Source organism: Chlamydotis macqueenii, chromosome 14 (assembly GCF_036417535.1).
Source record: "Chlamydotis macqueenii isolate bChlMac1 chromosome 14, bChlMac1.mat, whole genome shotgun sequence".
Classification (NCBI taxonomy): Eukaryota; Metazoa; Chordata; class Aves; order Otidiformes; family Otididae; genus Chlamydotis; species Chlamydotis macqueenii.
Window position 1 is genome coordinate 12428660 of NC_141569.1, and position 20675 is coordinate 12449334.

The 20675-nt window shown below is 42.9% G+C and overlaps 2 protein-coding genes across 3 annotated transcripts; both read right to left on the reverse strand.

The window, feature by feature from the left end:
- Positions 1-1106: 1106 nt before the first annotated feature.
- On the reverse strand, positions 1107-12448 carry LSM11 (LSM11, U7 small nuclear RNA associated). The gene is made up of 4 exons (XM_086759169.1): positions 12004-12448; positions 8094-8233; positions 6691-6774; positions 1107-5453 (listed from the first exon to the last, which is right to left on the reverse strand). The coding sequence occupies exons 1-4, from the start codon at positions 12431-12433 to the stop codon at positions 5049-5051; spliced, it is 1059 nt and encodes a 352-aa protein (XP_086615295.1). The 5' UTR covers positions 12434-12448; the 3' UTR covers positions 1107-5048.
- Positions 12449-14682: 2234 nt separating this feature from the next.
- On the reverse strand, positions 14683-20445 carry THG1L (tRNA-histidine guanylyltransferase 1 like). Of its 2 annotated transcripts, XM_086758868.1 has the most exons (6): positions 20255-20445; positions 18861-19037; positions 18242-18411; positions 17502-17590; positions 16797-16904; positions 14683-15481 (listed from the first exon to the last, which is right to left on the reverse strand). In XM_086758868.1, the coding sequence occupies exons 1-6, from the start codon at positions 20443-20445 to the stop codon at positions 15320-15322; spliced, it is 897 nt and encodes a 298-aa protein (XP_086614994.1). In that variant the 3' UTR covers positions 14683-15319. The 2 variants fall into 2 exon arrangements, with proteins under 2 accessions (XP_086614994.1, XP_086614995.1); XM_086758869.1 differs by lacking the exon at positions 20255-20445 and having other exon boundaries at positions 18242-18407; positions 18861-18971.
- Positions 20446-20675: the final 230 nt, after the last annotated feature.

The window sequence follows — 20675 nt, forward strand, 5'->3', positions numbered from 1 at the left end:
TGTTTTATACGTTGCAGTGCAGGCAGGAGTGAAAACATCTACATATTAATTTGCAGTATTTTACAGTTATACTTTGAGGCAGACACCAACATACAACTGAACAGTTTCTCAGGAAAGCGCTTGCCTGGCTGAAGGCATCACTGCTGCTGCACTGCCTCTGAAAGGGTGTAGAACCGTGCCTTCCATTTTTATCCAGTTGCAGAGCTTGCAAATTAAGATCATTGTTATAATTCTGATCTGTTTATTGAAAGACAGGAAGTTTATCTGGAGATAGACATCTTCAGAAACTCAGAGTGTTTTCCCAGTTTGCTGTCCCTAATGCCTTTCCATTTTCTTTCAAGACTCTGGATGAAATAACTGTTTCCACCTGTCTCAGTTAGGCCAGTGCCAGCAAGGAATAAAAAGGGTAAATGTTGGCCACATGTTGGACAGAATGTCAAATTCAACAAAAATAAGACATCTTTTTTCTCTGCTTCTTTTTTCCTGGACAATTCATCACCCACAGTGATTCACAGGTGCAAGTGGGTGACTGCAATGGCAAACTAGGAAAACCTAGCCCCACGGGAAGGAAAGTAAGTTAAAAAAAAAAAACAAACAGTTCACTCCAACCAATCCAAGATACATAATTCTTCTGACCAAATAGTTCCAAGAGGCTGTAGAGAATAATATGAAAATCAAGAATAGCCAAAGGCTATCTGGATGTAAAAACTAGAAGGGGTTACATTCCATAGGGATACGGGGAAAAAAGAAAAACAAACAGCAGGCAGTCAAACCTACTCCTGCTGAGAGACCTGGCCCTGCTTCCAAATGATACAGAAGGGAAAGCCGCATCAGCAACAACAGATCCAGAAACTGAAGGACAAGAAGCAGATGGACTCACCGACTATTTCGGTAATCACCCAGCGAGGACATGCTAAATACCTGTCTCCAGATCAGAAAAAAATTTCCAGGCAATTAATAAGCTGGACAAGTCAGCTGAGAGAAGAAACTTGTAAACCCACACCTTTTACAAGCTCCTTTTTTCCCTTTGGCCTTATCTATTCTACTACCACAGCTCTGTTTAACAAATGTTTGATAAAAATGAAGCACCTGTGCAAAAGTTTCCCAATAAATAATCCCAACCATGATACACATAACTGTAGGGTAACACCGCAGCCCTCAGCCCAATTCTCCCTACCAGTTCCTCGCTTCCCCACAGCATAGCAAGGTTTTATGCTGTGGTTCCAGGAAAATCCCATTCAGACTATCTGCAAAGGTCCCTCGAATTCTATCACCATACAAATAAAATTGCCACTCTTAAAGTAACCACAAGACATGGCTCCCTATTGAACTGGGTTGGCAATTAAAAGATATATGATGACATCGTGAGATATATCTGTGACATCAGATTCCAAGACTATTGCATTACATCATTTCTGCAGCTGCCATCATAACGTTTCAGAAATTTCATATTTGTCTGCTATTTTTGATTCTAAAAAAGTCTCAAATTATCACAACACTTCTTCAAAAGTAGTTCAGAAAACTTTGCTCCCTGAAGTAATTAGGTACCTCACCATAAACACTCTAGAAATCACTGCTGAGCAGCAGGCTGAACCATGTCCTAGAAATACTGCACAGGTTGCAACCAGAATGTGGATCCTTTCCAGAGTTCTTTGCATTTGGCCCAAAGCTTTTTCATTCTCACACAGCTCTGTTTCTTAAGACTGCTTCCTGCTTCTACTTTTCATTCTTTAGCATAATGACTTCAGGTGTCTACGCTCACATCATCTTGGTGACACTGCAGCAACAGAGGAATGGCTACGAGCAGACAGCTTTTTGAACAAAGAACCTGGATTTTATGCTGAGTTTGGAAAAGGAAAAATATGGAAAGAAATAACCAGAAACACTAAAAAAACCCCAAAGCTAATTTGTTTCCAAGTGTTGTTTTCTTTTTTTTTTTTCCAATAGATGTACATGAATACTTAAGTGAGGTAGAAGACTTCATTTCAGAATATCACGTTCAGTTTTATTTAAAGAGCAACTTTATCTGAAGTATTAAACATGCAAGTGACAACATACACACAGGATCACTTGCCTAGTCACAATTCTGATGCCTGAAAAAGACAAAAATCACAAATGCTACGCTTGAAACAGACAAAATTCATAAAATATAATTTTGATAACGGGCTTTAAAAAGATACAAGATCAGAAAAAGTAAGGAAAAGGAAGACACTTTGGAAGATCTGAAGTTGTAAAAGAGGCTGTATTTAGGAAGCAGCTTGGAAATAATGAGAGGTGGCCAGGGAAGTAGGAAACAAGGGAAAAACCACCAAATAAGCCATTATATCTAAATTGGAGGAGATAATTTTAACCAACTCCACAGATGAGACAACAATGAGAACAGTTTAATAATGAGGTAGAGCAAAAAAAGTAGACAAACTGTATAGTTCTCACCCAGGTTTGTTGACTGAGGTGATGATTTTGGAAGAACAAGTCAGTGATGGTATAAAAATCAAGGCACAAATGCAAGTCTAAGCACCAGCATTTTTCATAAAACGTAAAAAAAATAAACTTGTAGATGTGAAGCAACAAACATCTGTAAGATTTCAGAGAAAAACTTTTGATGAAAGGAAACACCGAGACTTCTAGTAAGAACTGAGAACTCGGTGAAGTGTCAGCGGACAAGGAAAGAGGGCAGTACAGCCACAGGAACATTCATGGTAGTTGTATCTTATTTAATGCACAAGGCAGTATAAACTAGGCAGACAGAATTAAGAATATGAGGTAAAAAAAAAGTAAGAATTCAAATAGATGTCATAATGCATAGGCGGGAGTGGAGGTTTGACACCCTTTGGTCAAGCATGAAGGAAAGGGAAGAAGTGTCAAAACCAGTAGTCTTTGGCAGGAATGGATGAGGCAGATAAGTCATCCCAGGCAACTGAAATAAAAACCAGTCAGAAAGCAGAGCAGAAAAAACAACCCACAACCAAAACCATAATGAAGAAAAATATTCACTTGCAATAAAAGCTCTTGAGAAGTCCAGAGCAGAAATAAGCCCCTTGTTTCTAGTTTCACACGTTTCTAGTAATTTGTGAGGGTTCTGGTCAGTTGGCAACCACATAGAAAGCCAGTCAGGAAAGGTTCAGAAAGCCAGGACAACTAGGGCTGGATACAAGAACAATCTTCCTAAACCAGAGTTTAGAATGTCCTGAGGAGACAAAGCACTGACAGGAGACGGAAGAACTGCAGACCACGTGGACACAAATAAGAACAGCAGAAAAGGAGAAGAAAGAAGAACCCCCAAGAATCTTTTCAGTGCCTAGTCTCAGTTCATAGTAGGAAAGGATTACAGCAATAAAGCTATGTGTAATAAGAAACTGTGGACATTCTTTCCTTTTTCTTTTTTCACTCTTGATGAAACTAATTTGCGTCAACAGTACTTGTCAGTCTGAAGCACTTTTGTCCCAGGCTGAACTTGAGTTTGCAGCTCAGTGGCTGTGCTGATCAGCCACCCAAGCCCCACATCATCTGAAATGTTGACATAAAAGTTTCAGGCTCCCCATGAGACATACAGCTGCTTGGTATGTCCAGGAACTCCTGCTAAATGATTTCTGTAATTCACCCAAACACCAGACATACCCCAGTGACAAGCACGCAGCATGCTGCATTTGCAGCAACAGAAATACACGTCACTGAGAGTACGGTCACCCAGTATGAGGACTTAGGACCTCTACATGCAATACAAGATCTGCTATAAAGCAGCTTCCCAACTTCACCTTAAACACACAGAGCTGCTGCAAAGCTGAGATTAATACAGGAATAGCAGAGTGAAATCTAGCGTTCTTTGACAACTAAGGGAACAGACTTGATAATATAACAGCTTCATTTACCCTCAAACTTCTGCATGTAGCTGTCTTGGAAAGCAGTTTATACCTGCAGAAGCCTGGCATGATCTACAGTAGCTTAACAACCTTGCTAAAATAAAACCAATGATGAGCTGAATTTGACTTCAGAACATTTTTAGGCACACTTCCAAAGCTCAGTTCAACTAGAGTTAGATGATGCATCATTCATACAGATAGGAAAGACTCATGAAGATTTCTGCTCTGTGAGAACTGCTGGAGACACAGCACCTCTAGTTTTAATAGAGGGAACTTGAAAGGCGCTTCAATACAGTACAGTTGTGCTCAGCACAAACACTTAAATCTGAGAAGAAAAACTACTTCTTTGCAAACTTCACTATTACACTAAGGAGCAAATGGGTGAAATAGAAAAGCTCAATTTTCCATCTGCATCCACAACACTCACAGATAAACTCCACATGTGGAAGTCCCTGGATCAGCTATATTAGCTGCTTGCTGGTGACACAGGGCTAAAGCATAGGACTACAAACAGAAGCATAAACTTTGGTACTGAAACCAAAGTAGAGTCCTGCCATCATTAACAGAAAAGAGCAGTCTTCAATTAAGAGGTTTTCTATCGCACAGGGCATTACAGAGCTAAGTATGAAGAACGGGCAAACAGCCATCAGTAGTATGTCACTCCGCCATTCTATAGACCATTTCAAAATCACTGCCAGAATTATGTCTGGAGAAGATGACCTCCATGTAACAACAGCAGATAAACTGTTGGTTTCATTAGCAGTCTTCTCTTGAGATTACTCAAAACATGTGAAATGGCATTTGTGATTTATTTCAGGTAGAGATCTAACCTTAAGTTCCTTAAACGTTTGCCACAATTAGCTCTTGTAACTAAGTATCCCAAAATTCTCTTCCAACCCTCTCCATTTAGCTTCTTTTTAAGGAGCAGTGGGATCTGTGCTTACCTCCCTCATCTCACAGAAACCACTGTGTTGCTGACCTTGTCCTGAGACTCCCAATAGAGATCTAAGGAGGCTGCTTTGGCATCACGTTCGGGATGCTCCAGTTAGAATTATATCCCCTACCTTGTTATGGCAGTGGGAAAACAGTCGCAGTACCATCATACTTAATGAGAATGCTACATAGCAATGAGAGCTGCAGCGGCAATTCATGCTATCAAATAAATACACTGACGAAGGCTCAGCCAAGTCAATGTGCTAAATGGACAAGCAAGACATTTTCTCCTCGAATAAAAATCTGGTTTATGTGACGTGTGAACACTTGTTGATAATCCACTTTGGGCCGCCTTTTTCTCCGTGACTGGCTTCTTGCACGGGTACCACCAGCACTGGCACCCTCCACACGGGCAGTCCCACTACCCACATCAGCTTCACCTCTGGCAGCCAGATGCAAGCTGTCACCTGGCATCTTCTTTTCTCCAGCTCTGCCCAAACGTTTCTGCTTCTCGCACTCATCTTCTGCTCTCCCTCGTCCCGATCCAACTTTCCATCCAAGCATCTGAGAGTCATTTGTCAGGGCTAGCTCCTCTGAGACAGTCTTTGAGTCAGCTCCCTTCTTTACGGAGGACTCCTGCAGCTTGAGTCTGTCAAACAGCTGTAAAAGAACATTTGTGTATGTGACCACATTCGTAAAACAAGAGAGGCCACTTGTTCGGCATTTCTACGTGGTGTATTGCATATACAATCCCAAACCAGAGCTCACAACACACAATTAGTAAAGAACCTTTACCAGCAATAAATACTGTGTTTTCATGCCAAAGTCAAACTGTGACATAAGGTGAATGGATCTCTTGCATATGCATGAGTGTCTTCATGTAAGCACTGAAGAATTTAATTTGGGGAGCAACACTGATGTGCTGTAGCACTTAACTTTAGTCAGGAACAACACAAAGCTACCAAGTTCCTCCATCAGCTCACTTTTCCCAGCACTCTTGTAATGTTGTCAGGCAGTATTAGAGAGATTTCCATCCTTGTGTCCTCAGGCAGGACACGAATCCCCAAGACAAGGGGCCTCCATCAGCAAAGAGCGTATATTGAAAAAGTGATGGACCTTTTGTATTTCGCAAAACAAACTAGAAGAGGCCATGTGTGGTATTCTGGGAGGTGAGCAGACCAAAAACAATAGAAAAATAATATAAGCTGAAGCAGCAGAACCAAAGCACTGTATGAACTCATTAATGTAAGAACACATGGTGCTGAAACTGGAAAAGAAACTGCTTTTACTCTGGCAGCAGGCAAGCTTTGATGAAATACTGACAAATGAAAAGGATATTCAGTTAGTCTTTCTCTTCCCAGCAACAGGATGGAAATCCAATCCCTGTGAGAGTGGGCTAAAGGAACAATGACAACTTTATTATTTTTAACTAATCTTTAAAAAAGGAAGGGTGGAATCTATCAGAAAACAGATTTTAATGGCAGGAATTTGAAAGCAAATTCCTCACAATGAAACTGTTTATAAGTTTTTGTGATGCTTCTCTGATGTTCAAAAGGCCCAGAGCTATGCTATTCAACAGGCACAGCCCTGTCACATATTTTTTCCTTCATTGTTCTGAAGTTAATCTATCATCTCTTCAGTTCTCAACTTCATAAACATCTTTTTTTTTTTTTTTTTTTTTTTGCAGCTGGATCCTAGAGAGTGTCTTGCTTTGGAGCACCATGCAGAATCTTGGGCTTCACACTACCTCGACTAGAAGTGACCAAACTGACGCACTGTTTCGTTGGCTGGAGACAGAAGACTGTTGCTCCACGAACATTAGTATCAGAGTTATGCACTGCTAGATCACCTGGCAGGACAAGTGCAGATCGGGTCAAAACTGGACATGGTTACCTACCCGGGTTAGTGTGAGCTGAGGTTCTGCGTAGAAAGCTTTGCCCATTACTGGTTTCCTGTACGTCTCATCCACGTCTGTCAGGGCCTAGAAGAAGATAAAAGAAATGGAAAGGTCAAAATTAAAAGAAAACATGAAGAAGCTTTGGACCAGCTTTGTGTCACAGCATTATGAAACTATTCTCTTTCTGGGAGAAAATCCATCCTAGGAACAAGCTATGCTTTAGAGCTGGCTTCTTAATCATCTGAGTTGTACTGAGGTATAAAAGCAATAGCAAAGCCTTGCATCCATTCTGTATTACTTGCAAAATCTTTCTGAGCCTTGCCTGCAAAATCCTTTACTCCTTGCCACCTATTTACAAACTTTTCACAGCCCCAGGCTCACAAATATGTAAATAGCTGCTTTTCCATCCACTGTCTTTAAAATCTGCAGGAGGTAGAACACAGGGAAAAGCTTTTGCCACTGACATCCCGGTGACGTATTAGTGAAAGGAAACAGAGAAGTGGCTACCACTATAAGAAGATTGGGTTTTGCAGAGAAAGCTTTGGAAGCTTCTGATATACCTCATATTCCATCTTCCTGGGTTCTTATACAAAACCTTTGAAGCTGTTGGAAATGCTAAAACCTCTCTAAGATGGCTAGGCACCTCTCAGACATACCAATCCAACATCAAGCACTACTTAAGTCTGAAACTCAGCACTCAGTGAAAGAGCAAATTACCTTTATGAACCACAATACCACAATAATCTTCTCAAAATGTAGTTTGCTTAAACCTGTTGCAAATTTCAGGTTTTCCATAGAGCAGTGTTGGGGTTTAATCCCAGTCAGCAACTTAAGCACCACACCTGTGCACTTGTTCCCCCTCAATGGGGCAGGCAAGAGAATTGGAAGAGTAGTGAAAAATCTCATGGGTTGAGATAAAGACAGTTTAATAGGTAAAGCAAGTGCTGCACATGCAAGCAAAGGAAAACAAGGAATTAATTTATTATTTCCCATCAGCAGGCAAGTGTTCAGCCATCTCCAGGAAAGCAGAGCTCCATCACATGTAAGGGTTACTTGGGAAGATGAACACCTTAACTCCAAACGTCCCTCCCTTCCTTCTTCTTCCACCAGCTTTATACGCTGAGCATGATGTCATACAGTATGGGACATCCCTTTGGTCAGCTGGGGTCAGCTGTCCCACTTGTGTCCGCTTCCACCTTCTTGTGCACCCCCAGCCTACTCACTGGTGGGGTAGTGTGAAAGGTAGAAAGGCCTTGGCTCTGTCAGCAGCAACTACAACATCCCTGTGTTTCCAGCACAACTCCAAAACATAGCCCCACAGTAGCTACTATGAAGAAAATTAACTCTACCCCCACCAAAATCAGCACAAGCAGTTATAGATCAAGGGCTGGAACAATAATTACCATATTCCAGAACTTGTCAAATGCAACCAAAAACCCCGTGCAGACTCCACGAAGCCCTTTGAAAGTGCGGATGTGGACATTGATTTTTACACCATCTCGGACACAGCGGTGAAGTTCCCCCAATGGGCTGCCTTCATGGACTAAAACAGAAAGAGAACATCACTGCTCTGCCAAAAAATACAGACATATATATATACACACATATTAAAAATACGTAGAAATCTACTTTATGCAGAAGTACTTCAGATCTTGGTACAACGCCTGTCTTCACAGCAAAACAAATGAGAAGCCCCAGAGCACTGTAACGCATCGTGATCATAATTCCTAGACCACCAAAACTCTCCTTACAGTGGGGACAGCAAAGACTTTAGAAAATATAAAGGTTTCACTTTACATAACCCAAAGCTAAACCAGCCTTAGCTGAAAATCTTTTTGCTACGTTTCAAAAACATTCTAAGTAACGCTAATCTTAAAGAAAAGTGGTTCAGAGAGAACAGAAAGATCACAGAAGCAGAGAGAGTTTTTCTGAAGAGACAAGTGCAGACTAGTGCCTAGCTAAGGCTACCTCACCTGAGTTACAATCTAATAAAGTATCAGGTGCGTTGCTTTTCTTTACAAGGACATTTCTGAAGCAACAGATGGCTCAAAGTTCTTCAAGTAAACTAAACTGGAGCAATTTAATTCGATGAAAACGTATTGTTTCAGTTAAAACGTTCACCAGTCAGATGAATATTCTTCAAAGATGTACCACTCTTTATCCTTCAGAGACGTACAATTCACTGGCAAAGAAATAAAATTACTAAAAGCAGCAGCCACCAACAAAACCACGCTGAATTGCAGCAAAATATTGGTTTTGGTCAGGGCAACCCAAAGGAATTCAGTAAAACATACGGCTCACCTGGTACATACAAGCCTTATCTGCACACTAGAAATCTTTGCAAGTGTACATTATCCGGAGGGACAGATCATATTTACTTTACAACTTCCCCCCACGCCACGGTGAAGCCATTGCAGCGATAAATTACAGCTACCAGTTTGCCTCTGCAAACACAGCCCTAGGACTGCTGTGCAATTCCTACTGAGAGTCAGGGAAAAGTATTAGTCTAAAATCTCACATGGTTTTTCACATTCATAAAAATATTTGAGTCAGAGATGACCTCTCACCTTGCGCTTCAGGGACAATGTATTCAAGGTTTGATTCGCACACTACAAAATGCATCCTGTGAGTGTAAAATGTTACTGAAAGACAGCTGATCTGCAGTATTTGGCTGCATGGCAATTCGTAGGCACAGCAGGGAGATCTAAAGCACTTTCCTCTGAATTAACCTAATCACATTTATTTATTTGAGGTCTATTGTGATTTTTCCAGCCCTCTCCGGCTGGATAGCTGGGGAAAAATTATTTCACACAGAGCATAAGCTGTCTCAGTACCTCCCATCTTTCTTATGGGGGTCATTTCATTCATCTCTGCACTTCCTTCGGCTGAACGGACGACAAACCTATGTTCTGAATTCACAAGTTCATCACAGGAACGAGAGATGAAACCATCGCTACATGAGATTGATGCGTTTAATCAGATAACGGTATTTTTTCCCAACAACCCTGAGAATTTACAGGAACATTTTAGATTTAGATATTTTTTACATTTTAGATTCCTATGTTCCTTTTATTTAGGAACTTTATCTACAACTTATAAAAATCCAAGTACAATTTTTATTTCCAGCTATGCCTTTGCTTATCAGCACTCCATTAGGCCTGGTGGAAAACACTATAGCTCTACCAAATCGAGACAATACATGCTGCTCTCACTTTTCCTTGCTGCATAAGGTGCCAGCTTCACCAGGGCAAATTTCCAACTTTACCTAATCAAAAAGGCAGAACACATCCTCCAAAAAACTTTCAACAATCTGACATCCACTGCTCAGAAAAAAAATAAAGCTAGCAACACAAGGAATTTATCTTTGCAACATATCTCCTCCGCAAGCATCAAAGCCTGCAATGACCAGGCTCTGCGTGCAGCAAGATTTGCCTGTGGCTTTTGATGCTGTTAAGTACCAGTATTAATAATTTTTCAATCCACAGGGAAAAGTGTTACCTTGTTGGTTTTGCACTCAAAATTCAATCCCTATTTGTATAAAATAAGCATCTGCTTAATACCAGGATTCTGAAGAATGACTAGAAAACTACTGTAAGCCAGAGGGCAAGTACTCCAGGAGGGAAAAAATAAAGATCCTAACTCTAGTTAAGTTCAAGTCCCTGTCCTCAGGGTACACTTTATTAAGATGCAAGATTTTTAAAAAAAAAAACCACCAAACAAGAGCAAAGCAAGTCAGAGCAGTTGAAATAATCAGAACACTATCAAATGCCTTTCTGACTGCTCTGCAGTAACTGCTGACACATGAGTTCTCTGCCCCTTGGTAAATGCAAAGTAATTTGAAATAGCTTCTCCTCAACTGATCCAAAGCAGGCACTGCTGAAGTAGCTTCTTTCTTACTTTATGGCTCCATCTGAAATTAGCCCTCATGATAAGCAATATTTTAGCTCCATTTTACATTTCTAACTGATTGAATTTAAGGAACACGTCATATCTTGCCATAGCTACCTGGGAGCACAGCACCACAAGTGCAGGACACAGCAAGCCACGTATCACGGTTACCTTCAGAGGCAGCGACGGCCTTAGAATCCAAGTGTCAAACGCTGGCCCACCTGCAGTGCTGACAGGCCTGCTACTTACAGGTAGAGCACACAATTTTGGCTATAAGTTATTCTTAAAACTCTCCAGACTGCTGAATAGCACTTTCTATGTTGGTTGTGTTGGTCTTCTGCAAAGTCCAAACTGTGCAGCCTTAGACACCTGGCTATTAAACATGGAAGCATATTTGCTAGACTGCCACTAAAGCTAATTTTTACATAGTTTTTTTTTTTTTTTCCAATTTCCATCACAGTAATCCAAATACAGATACTTTATATTAAGATCCTAAATCAATATTTAAGGACACTGGTGATTAGAAGGGATACTTTGATTCAAAAAAACCACACATTTTTAATCAAGCGCACTAAAGTTACAGCTCGTTTGATGGCAATGCCATTTGGTTCCTGGTGTAGGTGCACCAGTTGCACTCTTTACTGTTTAGGGACTATTACCCTGACTGCACGCATTAAATTTAGACAAGAAACTTCTATCACCATCACAGCTGATGAGTTCAGCAACATCACAGCTGCCTCCCACCTCAATCCCCTGTTCTGCCATCACGTTACTAGAAATGCCAGCGCTGTATTTATGCCCCAGGAGGCGCAGTCAGGAACCAAGATATAGCAGTGCGTTACAGACTCACGCTGCAGTTACAATTTAACGAGCTGCACTGACTCAAATCTGATTCCTGGTTTAATAATAGCACTTTTGAAAGCACAGCGGTTTCTCATCCTTTTTTCCTTAAAATCAAGAGGATGAATGTAATAAGCCAAATAACAGACGCCAGTGTTACCGTAACAAAATCAGCGTAATCTCTGAGTAAGCAGCTCTGTGAAAGGCGCCGTTCCTCATTTCTGCACACAATTTTCCCAGCCTTTCACCTAGCACTCAAGTATGGTTTTCCACCCAAACTCCGTCATTTCACCCTTCGCACCCCGCTGTCACCCAACCACTCCCTTCGGCCCCCGCTCGCTCCAAACCTCCGAACTCCATCCCAACTCCACGCCTTCGCTACACCCAGGCCCAGCCCGCATCCCTCGCCCCCTCCTCAGCCTCCCACTCCAGGGTAGGCCCAGCCCCCGCCCTCACACCCTCCGCCATCCTCCCACCCCAACCGTCACCTGACGCCCCTTCCCCACCCCAGCACCCCTCAACTCGCCGCCTCACTCCACCCCGGCCTCCCCCTCAGCCCCCGCAGCCCCCCGCCCGCGCCCTTACGGGGCATCCTGGTGAGGACGTTGCGCGGCGCCCGCCGCCGCCGGGCTCCCGCACCGCCCTCGGCCGCCTCCTGCTCGGGGCCCGCGTTGACCATGAGGCTGCGGAGGCGCTGGATGCGCTCGGGGTCGGCGGCGGGCGGGCCGCGGCGGGCGGCGCGGGAGGTGGCGGAGGGGCCGCGGCGGGAGGGAGCGGAGCGGCGGCCGCGCGGGCGGAGCAGGCCGCGCTGGAAGCTCTCGTACTCGGCGAGGTTGTTGAAGCAGGGCGCGGCGGGGAAGGGCAGCGGCGTGCTGGCGGAGTACAGGGCCAGCAGCGGGTCGAAGCGGCTGGAGCTCACGTCCAGGCGGCTGGGGCTGGGGGAGCGCTCGGCCCCGGGCCGACGGCGGCACCGCCGCTGCTCCGCGCCTGTCGCGGCCACCTCGTCCTTCTCCATGCCGGGCTGCGGGCAGCGGGCCGCCACCCCCCGCCCACCGCCACTAGGGGCCGCTGCCGCGCCGCGCGGCCAACCCGTGCGGGCGGGCGAGCTCAGCAGGTTCCGGCCCGCACGGCGCGGGGAGGGGAGGGGAGAGCGCGGAGCGCCGCCCGCGCGGGTCGGGCCCCCGAGGGGCGGAGCCGCCCCTGGCGTGGGACGGGCGGCCCCCGGTCCCCCGGTACCGCTGCGGTTTCCCTCCTCGCTGCGGCCTCAGCCAACTCCCCGGTGCAACTCCAGCGCTGGCCTCCGCAGCCCAGCCTGGAGCGGGGACCCAACGGCGCCTGACCCGGCACGCAGGCAATGAAATGGCACCTGGGAAAAAGGCGGCTGCGCTGTAATTTACATTTAAATCCGTTAAAATGGTATACATCTATCCAAAGAGCAAGGCAAGGTGTGTTAATGCTGCAGAGTGGTTTTAGTGTAAGGGGCTCCACCACCTACCATTAATCTTTTCTCACTGGTCCCCGTACGTTCAATGCTTCCTGTTACAGCAATACAACATCAGCCAGGGGTTGCAGACCAACTTCAGAGGAAACACCCATTTCTTCACTGGGTCACCGTACAGGACTTCTGCAGCTACAGAAATACCTGCAAGCACAGGCACAGGACACAGGTCAAGCTGTGGGTGCCACCACCAGTCCACTTCTTGGACCTTAGGAAGATTTCTTTTCCCCTGCAGCTACGAAGTCATATATATGACTTCATGCATGAGGATGCCACAGGGCGTTTCTTTCTCTAGCACTTCTATTAATATAAATTAAAGGCCATGGCTGTACAGACAATCCACATCTTGGTTCCAAAGTCTGCATACAGATGTAAACAGAGATGTTTAGTTATTACATATTATTGTAAGGCTGAGTTAATTAGAAAATGCTCCAAGGACAACACCCAATACAGACCCCATTTTTTATACACACACAACGTACATACATTCTACGATATTATCTATTTATGTATCAGGTAGTGTCATAATATATATGACCAAAAAAACCTACAAAATACTTTCCAAGCATGAATTATGGTTTCCAAAATTTCTTTTCATCTTTCCTTAGACTGCAAAATCCAAATGTTACCACCTCTGGAACAGCTGCTTCATATGTAATGTCTGAAGTCAGGCACCAGATAGTAACATATGGCATTTCAAAGTCAAGTAAATGACATTTGTGTTATAAGACAAAAAAAAAAAAAAACCCACAAAAAAAGAAAACAACAAAAAACCACAGAGTTCTTAGCAGTAAATGAGTGGTGTAATGATTCATTCGGAATCATCATCTCACAATCCCTCACATCCTCTTCCTGGGAATTATACAGCCCATTCTACAAGCTAAAAGTGATGCACTCATTGTGAGTGCTTGACCGCTCAGTAATAGCACCCAGCAGTAGAGGGGAAGCCCTGCGCATAGACTCATTACAGTTTCTTCCTGAGATTAAGCAAAATAGTAGTTTACATCAGTACCTCTTTAGTGTTAAAAAGAAAACAACAAAACCCACAACAAAATGCACATTGCCTTAAATGTCTAAGTTCTTCCTTACTGGGAAGAAAAGGGGAAACAGAGAGTAGACTGATACATAAATTTACGGGAAACTAGCTCTTTACTGAGCTTCCTCAGTCACTTTTGATTGTTTCTTTCCATTTTTATGGCCAGTCCCAACTGCTGACTATCTCTCCCTTAGCAACAGCTTGCCAGATTGCTGTAATAATATCCTTATAAATATCTATTACATTATTATAGTTGTATTTCTATACTGAAATAGGTTATTTCACTGGGACAAGCCCCTTCACATTAGCAGAAATATTTCTGCTCTGAGAGGTTGTATGATTTAACTGTTTTGACAAAGGGTCTTAACTGATAGTTAAACCAGAACAAAACGGTGCATAGACCAGGCAACACACAATACCCCCCTTCCCTCTAACGAACATGTATTGTCCAAACCGCTGCATCTGTGTCGTCCCCAGGAGAACCAGAAAACAGCAATGCAAGTTCTTGTTAGCACCCTCGTTGCTCTCCTGTGTTGGTACCTTTCACTCCACTGCACGGTAGGAGACAGATGACTTCCCAGGCCACGGAAGACGAGAGCACAATACCTACCCATGTCCTTACAGAATTCGAGTCTGTACAGTATCTTTATTATTAACTAAACTGTTTGCGATCTTCACCAATTACTAGTAAAAGTCCCAAGAATGAGAAAGGCCAAGTGGCAAACACAGCTGGGAATAATTTTTTTTTAATTATTTTTAAAAAGTACAAAAATCCTGTACATTTGACAAAAGCTTTTAAAATCATCATAGGAAACTGCTAGGCTACTCCATTTCCTTTCTGTAAGAATCAGAGACACTAGGCAGTTAACAGTTTGTCACTAATCTGACTAACCATACTGGCCTTGAAATTTAATACTAAATGCCAATTGAAGTCTTCTGGTCCGTCTCTCTTGAAACAAAAATCTAAATAATTGTTTTCTCCTCTGCTTTTAACTGTTCAAATACGCAAGCTTTTTTATAGTTTGGTGGTTCAGTAAAGTATCCCATGGTTTAAATGCTATAGAAATGCATGAAATTTCTATACACTTTTTCTACAAATATGCACGTACAAGGAAGGAGCAGTCTTAATTTATGATGAGTTCTTAACATTCAAAATATAACACGATTTTAGGTTTTCAATAAGGGCATATCCTTGTATGTCAGGCAACATATCAGTGTCTTTTCTTCAGGCAACAACAGCGCTAAAACCAACGTAGCTGCCAAAGAGGGTTACAGGTTAAACTCTGCCAGCCACCACTCATACTCCTCACTTGCCAACAACCCAAGCAGAGCAAAATGTAAACTACCAGTTATACTCATCAGAGGTATCAACTATCCTCAGCCAGAATCTCAGGGTATTCTTCCCAGAACTGGTCCCCAATAATGTCACAGTGCAGGGGAACAATTTTAGTTCTAGTTCGGGTCACTTCAACTTCCTTTTCTTCCGTTTCCTTTGGTAGTTTTATTTTCTTAGTAATGACTTCATTCATCTGAAAATACAGTTGACACATTAGCAGACATGCAAGACTCCAGAGGGGATTCACAAATGGACAAGAAACAAAGCCACACCAAAAGCAACTATTGACTGTATAGCATACTACAGAATTTGAACACTGCATCTTTTGAAAGAGAGTCTATTCTCGGTTCAAAGACTAACAGAGGAGCAGTTGAAACTGCACGTCATCATCACATGGCTTGAAAAATTTACCTACAAATTCACATAACTGATTGCAAGTACTCTTGAATAAAGTACAATATTTAATTTGGAGCTGTATAAAGCAAAAGGGAAACCTTGCTAATGTCTACAATTACCAAGAAAAAAAATGCATAAGGAACAAGTGGAATATATTTCCAGGTGGGAGCCTCTATTTGTTCCAGTTAGTTCAAATGAAGTAATAGAAATTGCTGCCCAAAATTTAAAACAAAAAAGGAAAGAAAGGAAATTTTTATGTATACAAGACAAAAGGCTGAGCAAGTTATGCAGAACTCTTAACATAGATGGGTCCTGATCACAGGAAACATTCTAGTTAAGATGTCCTAGTACAGGAGGACACTAAGGCCAGAAACGTTTGATTTTCTAGGGTGTCATCTCATACAAAACACAGGACAGAAATTTCTTCCACTAATTCTGGATCAGTGATGTAATCCTAAAATGATGAAAATTTACAAGTTATTGTTAGAAGGAATTCCCCATTAACAACTCTGCTCCTTACTATGCTCCTTCACAGAAATAGAAAAGGATACTACGCATACGATGAGCTGAGCTACCTTACTGAACAAAAGTTTGTAATTCCTTTGCAGTGGAAATACTTGGGATCTAATCCTGGGAAGGGCCGGGCACAGGCCCCAATGATTACCATATCAAAATTACAACAGTCATAAAATGGAATTTTTCAGGAAGCAGAATACTTCCTCAATTTTCAAAGCTGGTAACACTATAAACCAACTGTAGGATTCATTAAACAAGGGAGATTTATCTAGCAAATATATCAATCTTGTGAAATTCTACATATACATTGTTATCTGTTGACATACATTTTATCTCAATGGTCATAATTTGTATCTAAGCCAGACTTCAAAGACTATTTTTTATACTATGCTCACAGATACAGGTATCTCAAAAACACCTCTAAAACAATTAGTAGTCTTTCATGTCATTACACGGCAAATTTGATTAGTTTTAAAATCTATTTGTACATAGACACACATCTGGGATACATCTGGTGATCTTACAGTGTAGCTTGTCTGCCACAGCGTAGCTATTTAAAACACGAGGATGAAGCAAATGGTAATAGAGGTTTTTACCTTCTGCCATATTAAGACAGTTCCTTTTCTATACATCAAAGGTTCATTGTTGTAGTTGATGTTGAATTCAGAAAATAAGATTTCATTCTTATCTCCAGCCAAAGTTCCCTGAGAGGAAATGAAAATAAAAACCAAATAAACTGAATCTCTAGGGTAGAAAATGGGTGAATACTGTAAGTAAGATTGACATTTATACAGATTTTTCACCCTTAAATTACAAGGCTTAATTACCTCTCCCAAAAGAGGAACTATTTGCAACTGCCAAATAAGGATATTAAAACAGAGAGGTTTTTTATTACGTTTTCAAGACAAATAGAAGAAAGTCAACAGACTCCAAATGGAAACAGAAATAATCTGCTGCACAACGAGATGAAATACTACAGAAGGGACAGGGAATCAACAGCAGCTGAATTCTGCCATCGTACTTTGTGCCTATGGATACTGGAAGTTTATGTGACATTTTTAAGGTTTCCAAACTTGCTAATTAAGAAATTAAAATCCTGCTAATATTTTCCAAAAATACATTATTTGCTAATCCTATTAATATCTGTACAATTCAAGAAGTTGTTGAATCTACACCCACAAAATTATTCCAGTAAGAACAGAGAAGCCAGCCAGGGCTGCTGGGTCGGTAAGACACAGCTTTGCAAATCTTATGATTTTCTTTGTAGCTGGAAAAAAGACACGACCTCAAGAGACTCTTACCTGCAGTCTATCCTGTGCTTGCACTGGTGTCAAACCACTTCGCTGCACAAGCATCCAAAACACTGTATTGTAAAGATTATTAATATGGCCTACAGAAAAGAGAAAAGAGTGACAGAAAGAGTATTTACCAAATCTGAGTGACTGCTCAGAAAAAAACCCAGCTTTATTTCCAGAAGATACAATCTTTCTGATACATTTTTAAGGTACTGCATATCATAAGGATGACTACGAAATAGATTTCATTATAATTCTGAAAAGGGAGAGCAGAGGGTGAAGGGTGTTTGTAACATAAATAATCTTGATGTACTACTAAAAGTGTAGAAAGTAAATCCAATGCTCCATTCTAGCACGGAATATGCAGCCCTTCTGATTGCTACATGGTGAGACTTTGAACACTCACATCTCTTCATTAAAGAGGCTTGGCTTCATTACCTTGGCTAAACAAACCCGGAACATAGAAAATAAATTAATTCTATTAATAGTTCTAATATTTCCTGTGCTGAACTCACTCCCAGGAAGCAACCAATATAGATGTAGATATAGACTCAAAATTTCAGCCAGAATCTCTATAGCCATACAAAGCCCAAATTAATTCTAATATTGTTTATTTAAAACTAGCACCCTACCTGCTGTTCTTTCATCGATACCTACATGTACAAATACACCGGCAATAAACGCATTTCTATTCAGAGAGGAAGAGAACTCAACTGCACAAATCTCCGTTTTCTAGAAACGCTTACAATCTGCTTGTCTCCAGCTGAGGTAGTCTTTTAAGTTTTGGTTACTGGGATACAACACAATCCGTCCATCAAATCCCGGTGGGTACAGAAGATGCTGGTCCTTAAAGTAATCCTTCCAATAGAAAACGTAACTTGAGGCAAACTGGGAGACCACATGAGTCATGAACTTACTTGCAAACATAAAGCAAAAGGAAAAAGAAAGAAATACATCAGTATGTTTATGTATCTGTAATTATCTGAGGAATCAGTAGCAATAATTCTAGTGGATAGCATTTCTTAAATAACAGCCGAACAGACCAGCAATGGCACAGAGTCTTTTGAAGAACAGGAAGTACGGAGAATCAAATAAAGAGTTTGCAAAAGGCAATATTTCCTTAGAAGAATGTTTGTTCTAACAATGTTTATTTCTAACATTTGTTTTATCATTTTTTTAGACCGTTTATCACTGAACATATTTTCCTGAAAGATCACGTGCAAAGTGTCGACATGAAGAAGCTGAACTAATTGTAGGGTACGCACCTAACCTCTGTGTGTGGAAAAAGGGCAACCTAAAGAAGAATTACAGGTTGAGAGAGAGATGTTAAAAACAAGTTAACTTCAATATCAAAGCAGCTGTTACCTGGCTCTTCTTTTAAACCATCTACTCTTCTTTTTGAAAACAAAACTATATTCATCACTCTGTCCATAAGCAATAGCAATATCTTCCAATTCTTGCATCACTGTCTGGGCACACTTGGTCATCAGATTAAGAGCACGGTCATCATTCGGCTTTTTGAACTCATGCTGCTCAGAAAACCTTCAAAGCAAAAACAGCTGAATAAGAATCCCTTAAAGATTTAATCCATTCATTTTCATATTTACTCTCCATGAACATTGATTGCCAGTATCCCGTCAATACTGGCATAGAATTCCCTCCAGGTATAAAAGAAATAACAAACCCCCTCTTTTTATACACTCTGGATAAACCGTTCTCTTTCCCATCAGTATCTCACCCTAACTAGCCTTTCAGAATGACTGGTTTTCGTATTTTACCTAGAATAAGAGGATGACAAATACTATTTCCTGTAAATTCACTTTCTCCTAAGGCGTCTTTTAGTCCAACAAGTGCAACATCATCAGTAAACCTGTTAAAATGTGAGGGCTCCACCAGGACCCCGTATGACCAAACCAGGGCTCAAATCCCCAGCAAGAACACGTCACATATTGCTCGAGAGGACTGTGCTCTATTTATCCTGAAGAAAGGCAAATGCCACACAGCACTGACTCCAAAGACAAGTAAACATCCCTGTATACCAGTCGCTGTCCCTCCCCAGCACACCCAAGGCACTGCTATATCATTTCCCTAACACCCTGCCGAAGGCACGGTTCTGAAGCTGCCCATGACCCTTGAAGACAAAACACCAGCAGTAATTCCGTGTCCTGGAGAGGCCGAGGGAAGGGTTCACAGAATCACAGAATAGTTAGGGTTGGAAGGGACCTTCAAAGCCCATCCAGTCAAACCCCCCTGCAAGGAGCAGGGACATCTCCAACCAGATCAGGTTGCTCAGAGCCTCATCCAGCCTGGCCTTGAATGTTTCCAGGGATGGGGCCTCCACCACCTCTCTGGGCAACCTGGGACAGTGTTCTACCACCCTCAGTGTAAAAAAATTTTTCCTAACATCCAATCTAAATCTACCTCCCTCTATTTTGAAGCCATTACCCCTTGTCTTGTCACAACAGCCCCTACTGAAGAGTCTCTCCCCTTCTTTCCTGTAGGCCCCTTTAGGTTCCCAGGAGGGAAAAGAGGATTTGCAACCCCTGCACCTGCAGAGTTCACACAGGTCGGGCAGGGAACAGCCAAGGCCCACCGCAGGGCACCAGTCAGGATCGGCACTCCCAGCCCACCGCTCCCAGCGCCTTTAGGCCGACGAAACCCCGAGGTACGGCCCCGCCATATGCCGCCCGCTGAGGCGTCGCCATAGCGACCACATCGCTATAAGCGCCGCGGCCACTGGCTGCCTGTCCGGCCTTCACCTGTGGAAGTTGCGGCCGTCCAGCCGGACCACTATCCAGCAGTTGGGCAGGCACGTGTCGTCCGCCTCGAACTCCCGCACGTACTCGAACTTGCTTTTCGCCATGGAGAAGAGGCAGCGGCCGCGCAGGCAGCCTGCCCACCGCCCGCTCCCCGCAGAGATGGCTGAGGCCGCCCGCCAGCACCCCAGCATGGCCGGAGCGGAAGCGGAAGCGGCGGGCACCCTCCGCGAGAACAAGGGCCAGCCCTTCTGGGCGCTCGGCGGACCTCTCTATGGTTCCACCGCATCCCCTGGCGGCGCGTGGGCGGAGGGGAGAACGGCCGGCGTCTCCATGGCGACCGCGTGGCGTGGCGTGGCGTGGCGTGGGCGGGAGGAGGGAGCCGCGCGCGCCCATTGGTGGGCGGTGGCGGCACGAGGCCGCG

Coding starts and splice junctions, on each gene's coding strand:
- LSM11 (XM_086759169.1), bottom strand. CDS start 12,433: ATGGAGAAGGACGAGGTGGCCGCGACAGGCGCGGAGCAGCGGCGGTGC. Junction 8,234..12,003: donor CGTCCTCACCAGGATGCCCC/GTAAGGGCGCGG, acceptor TTTCTGTTTTAG/TCCATGAAGGCAGCCCATTG. Junction 6,775..8,093: donor TTGACAAGTTCTGGAATATG/GTAATTATTGTT, acceptor ATCTTCTTCTAG/GCCCTGACAGACGTGGATGA.
- THG1L (XM_086758868.1), bottom strand. CDS start 20,445: ATGCTGGGGTGCTGGCGGGCGGCCTCAGCCATCTCTGCGGGGAGCGGG. Junction 17,591..18,241: donor CAGCTGGAGACAAGCAGATT/GTAAGCGTTTCT, acceptor TCTTTTCTGTAG/GCCATATTAATAATCTTTAC. Junction 15,482..16,796: donor CTGTCTTAATATGGCAGAAG/GTAAAAACCTCT, acceptor CTGTATTTTCAG/ATGAATGAAGTCATTACTAA.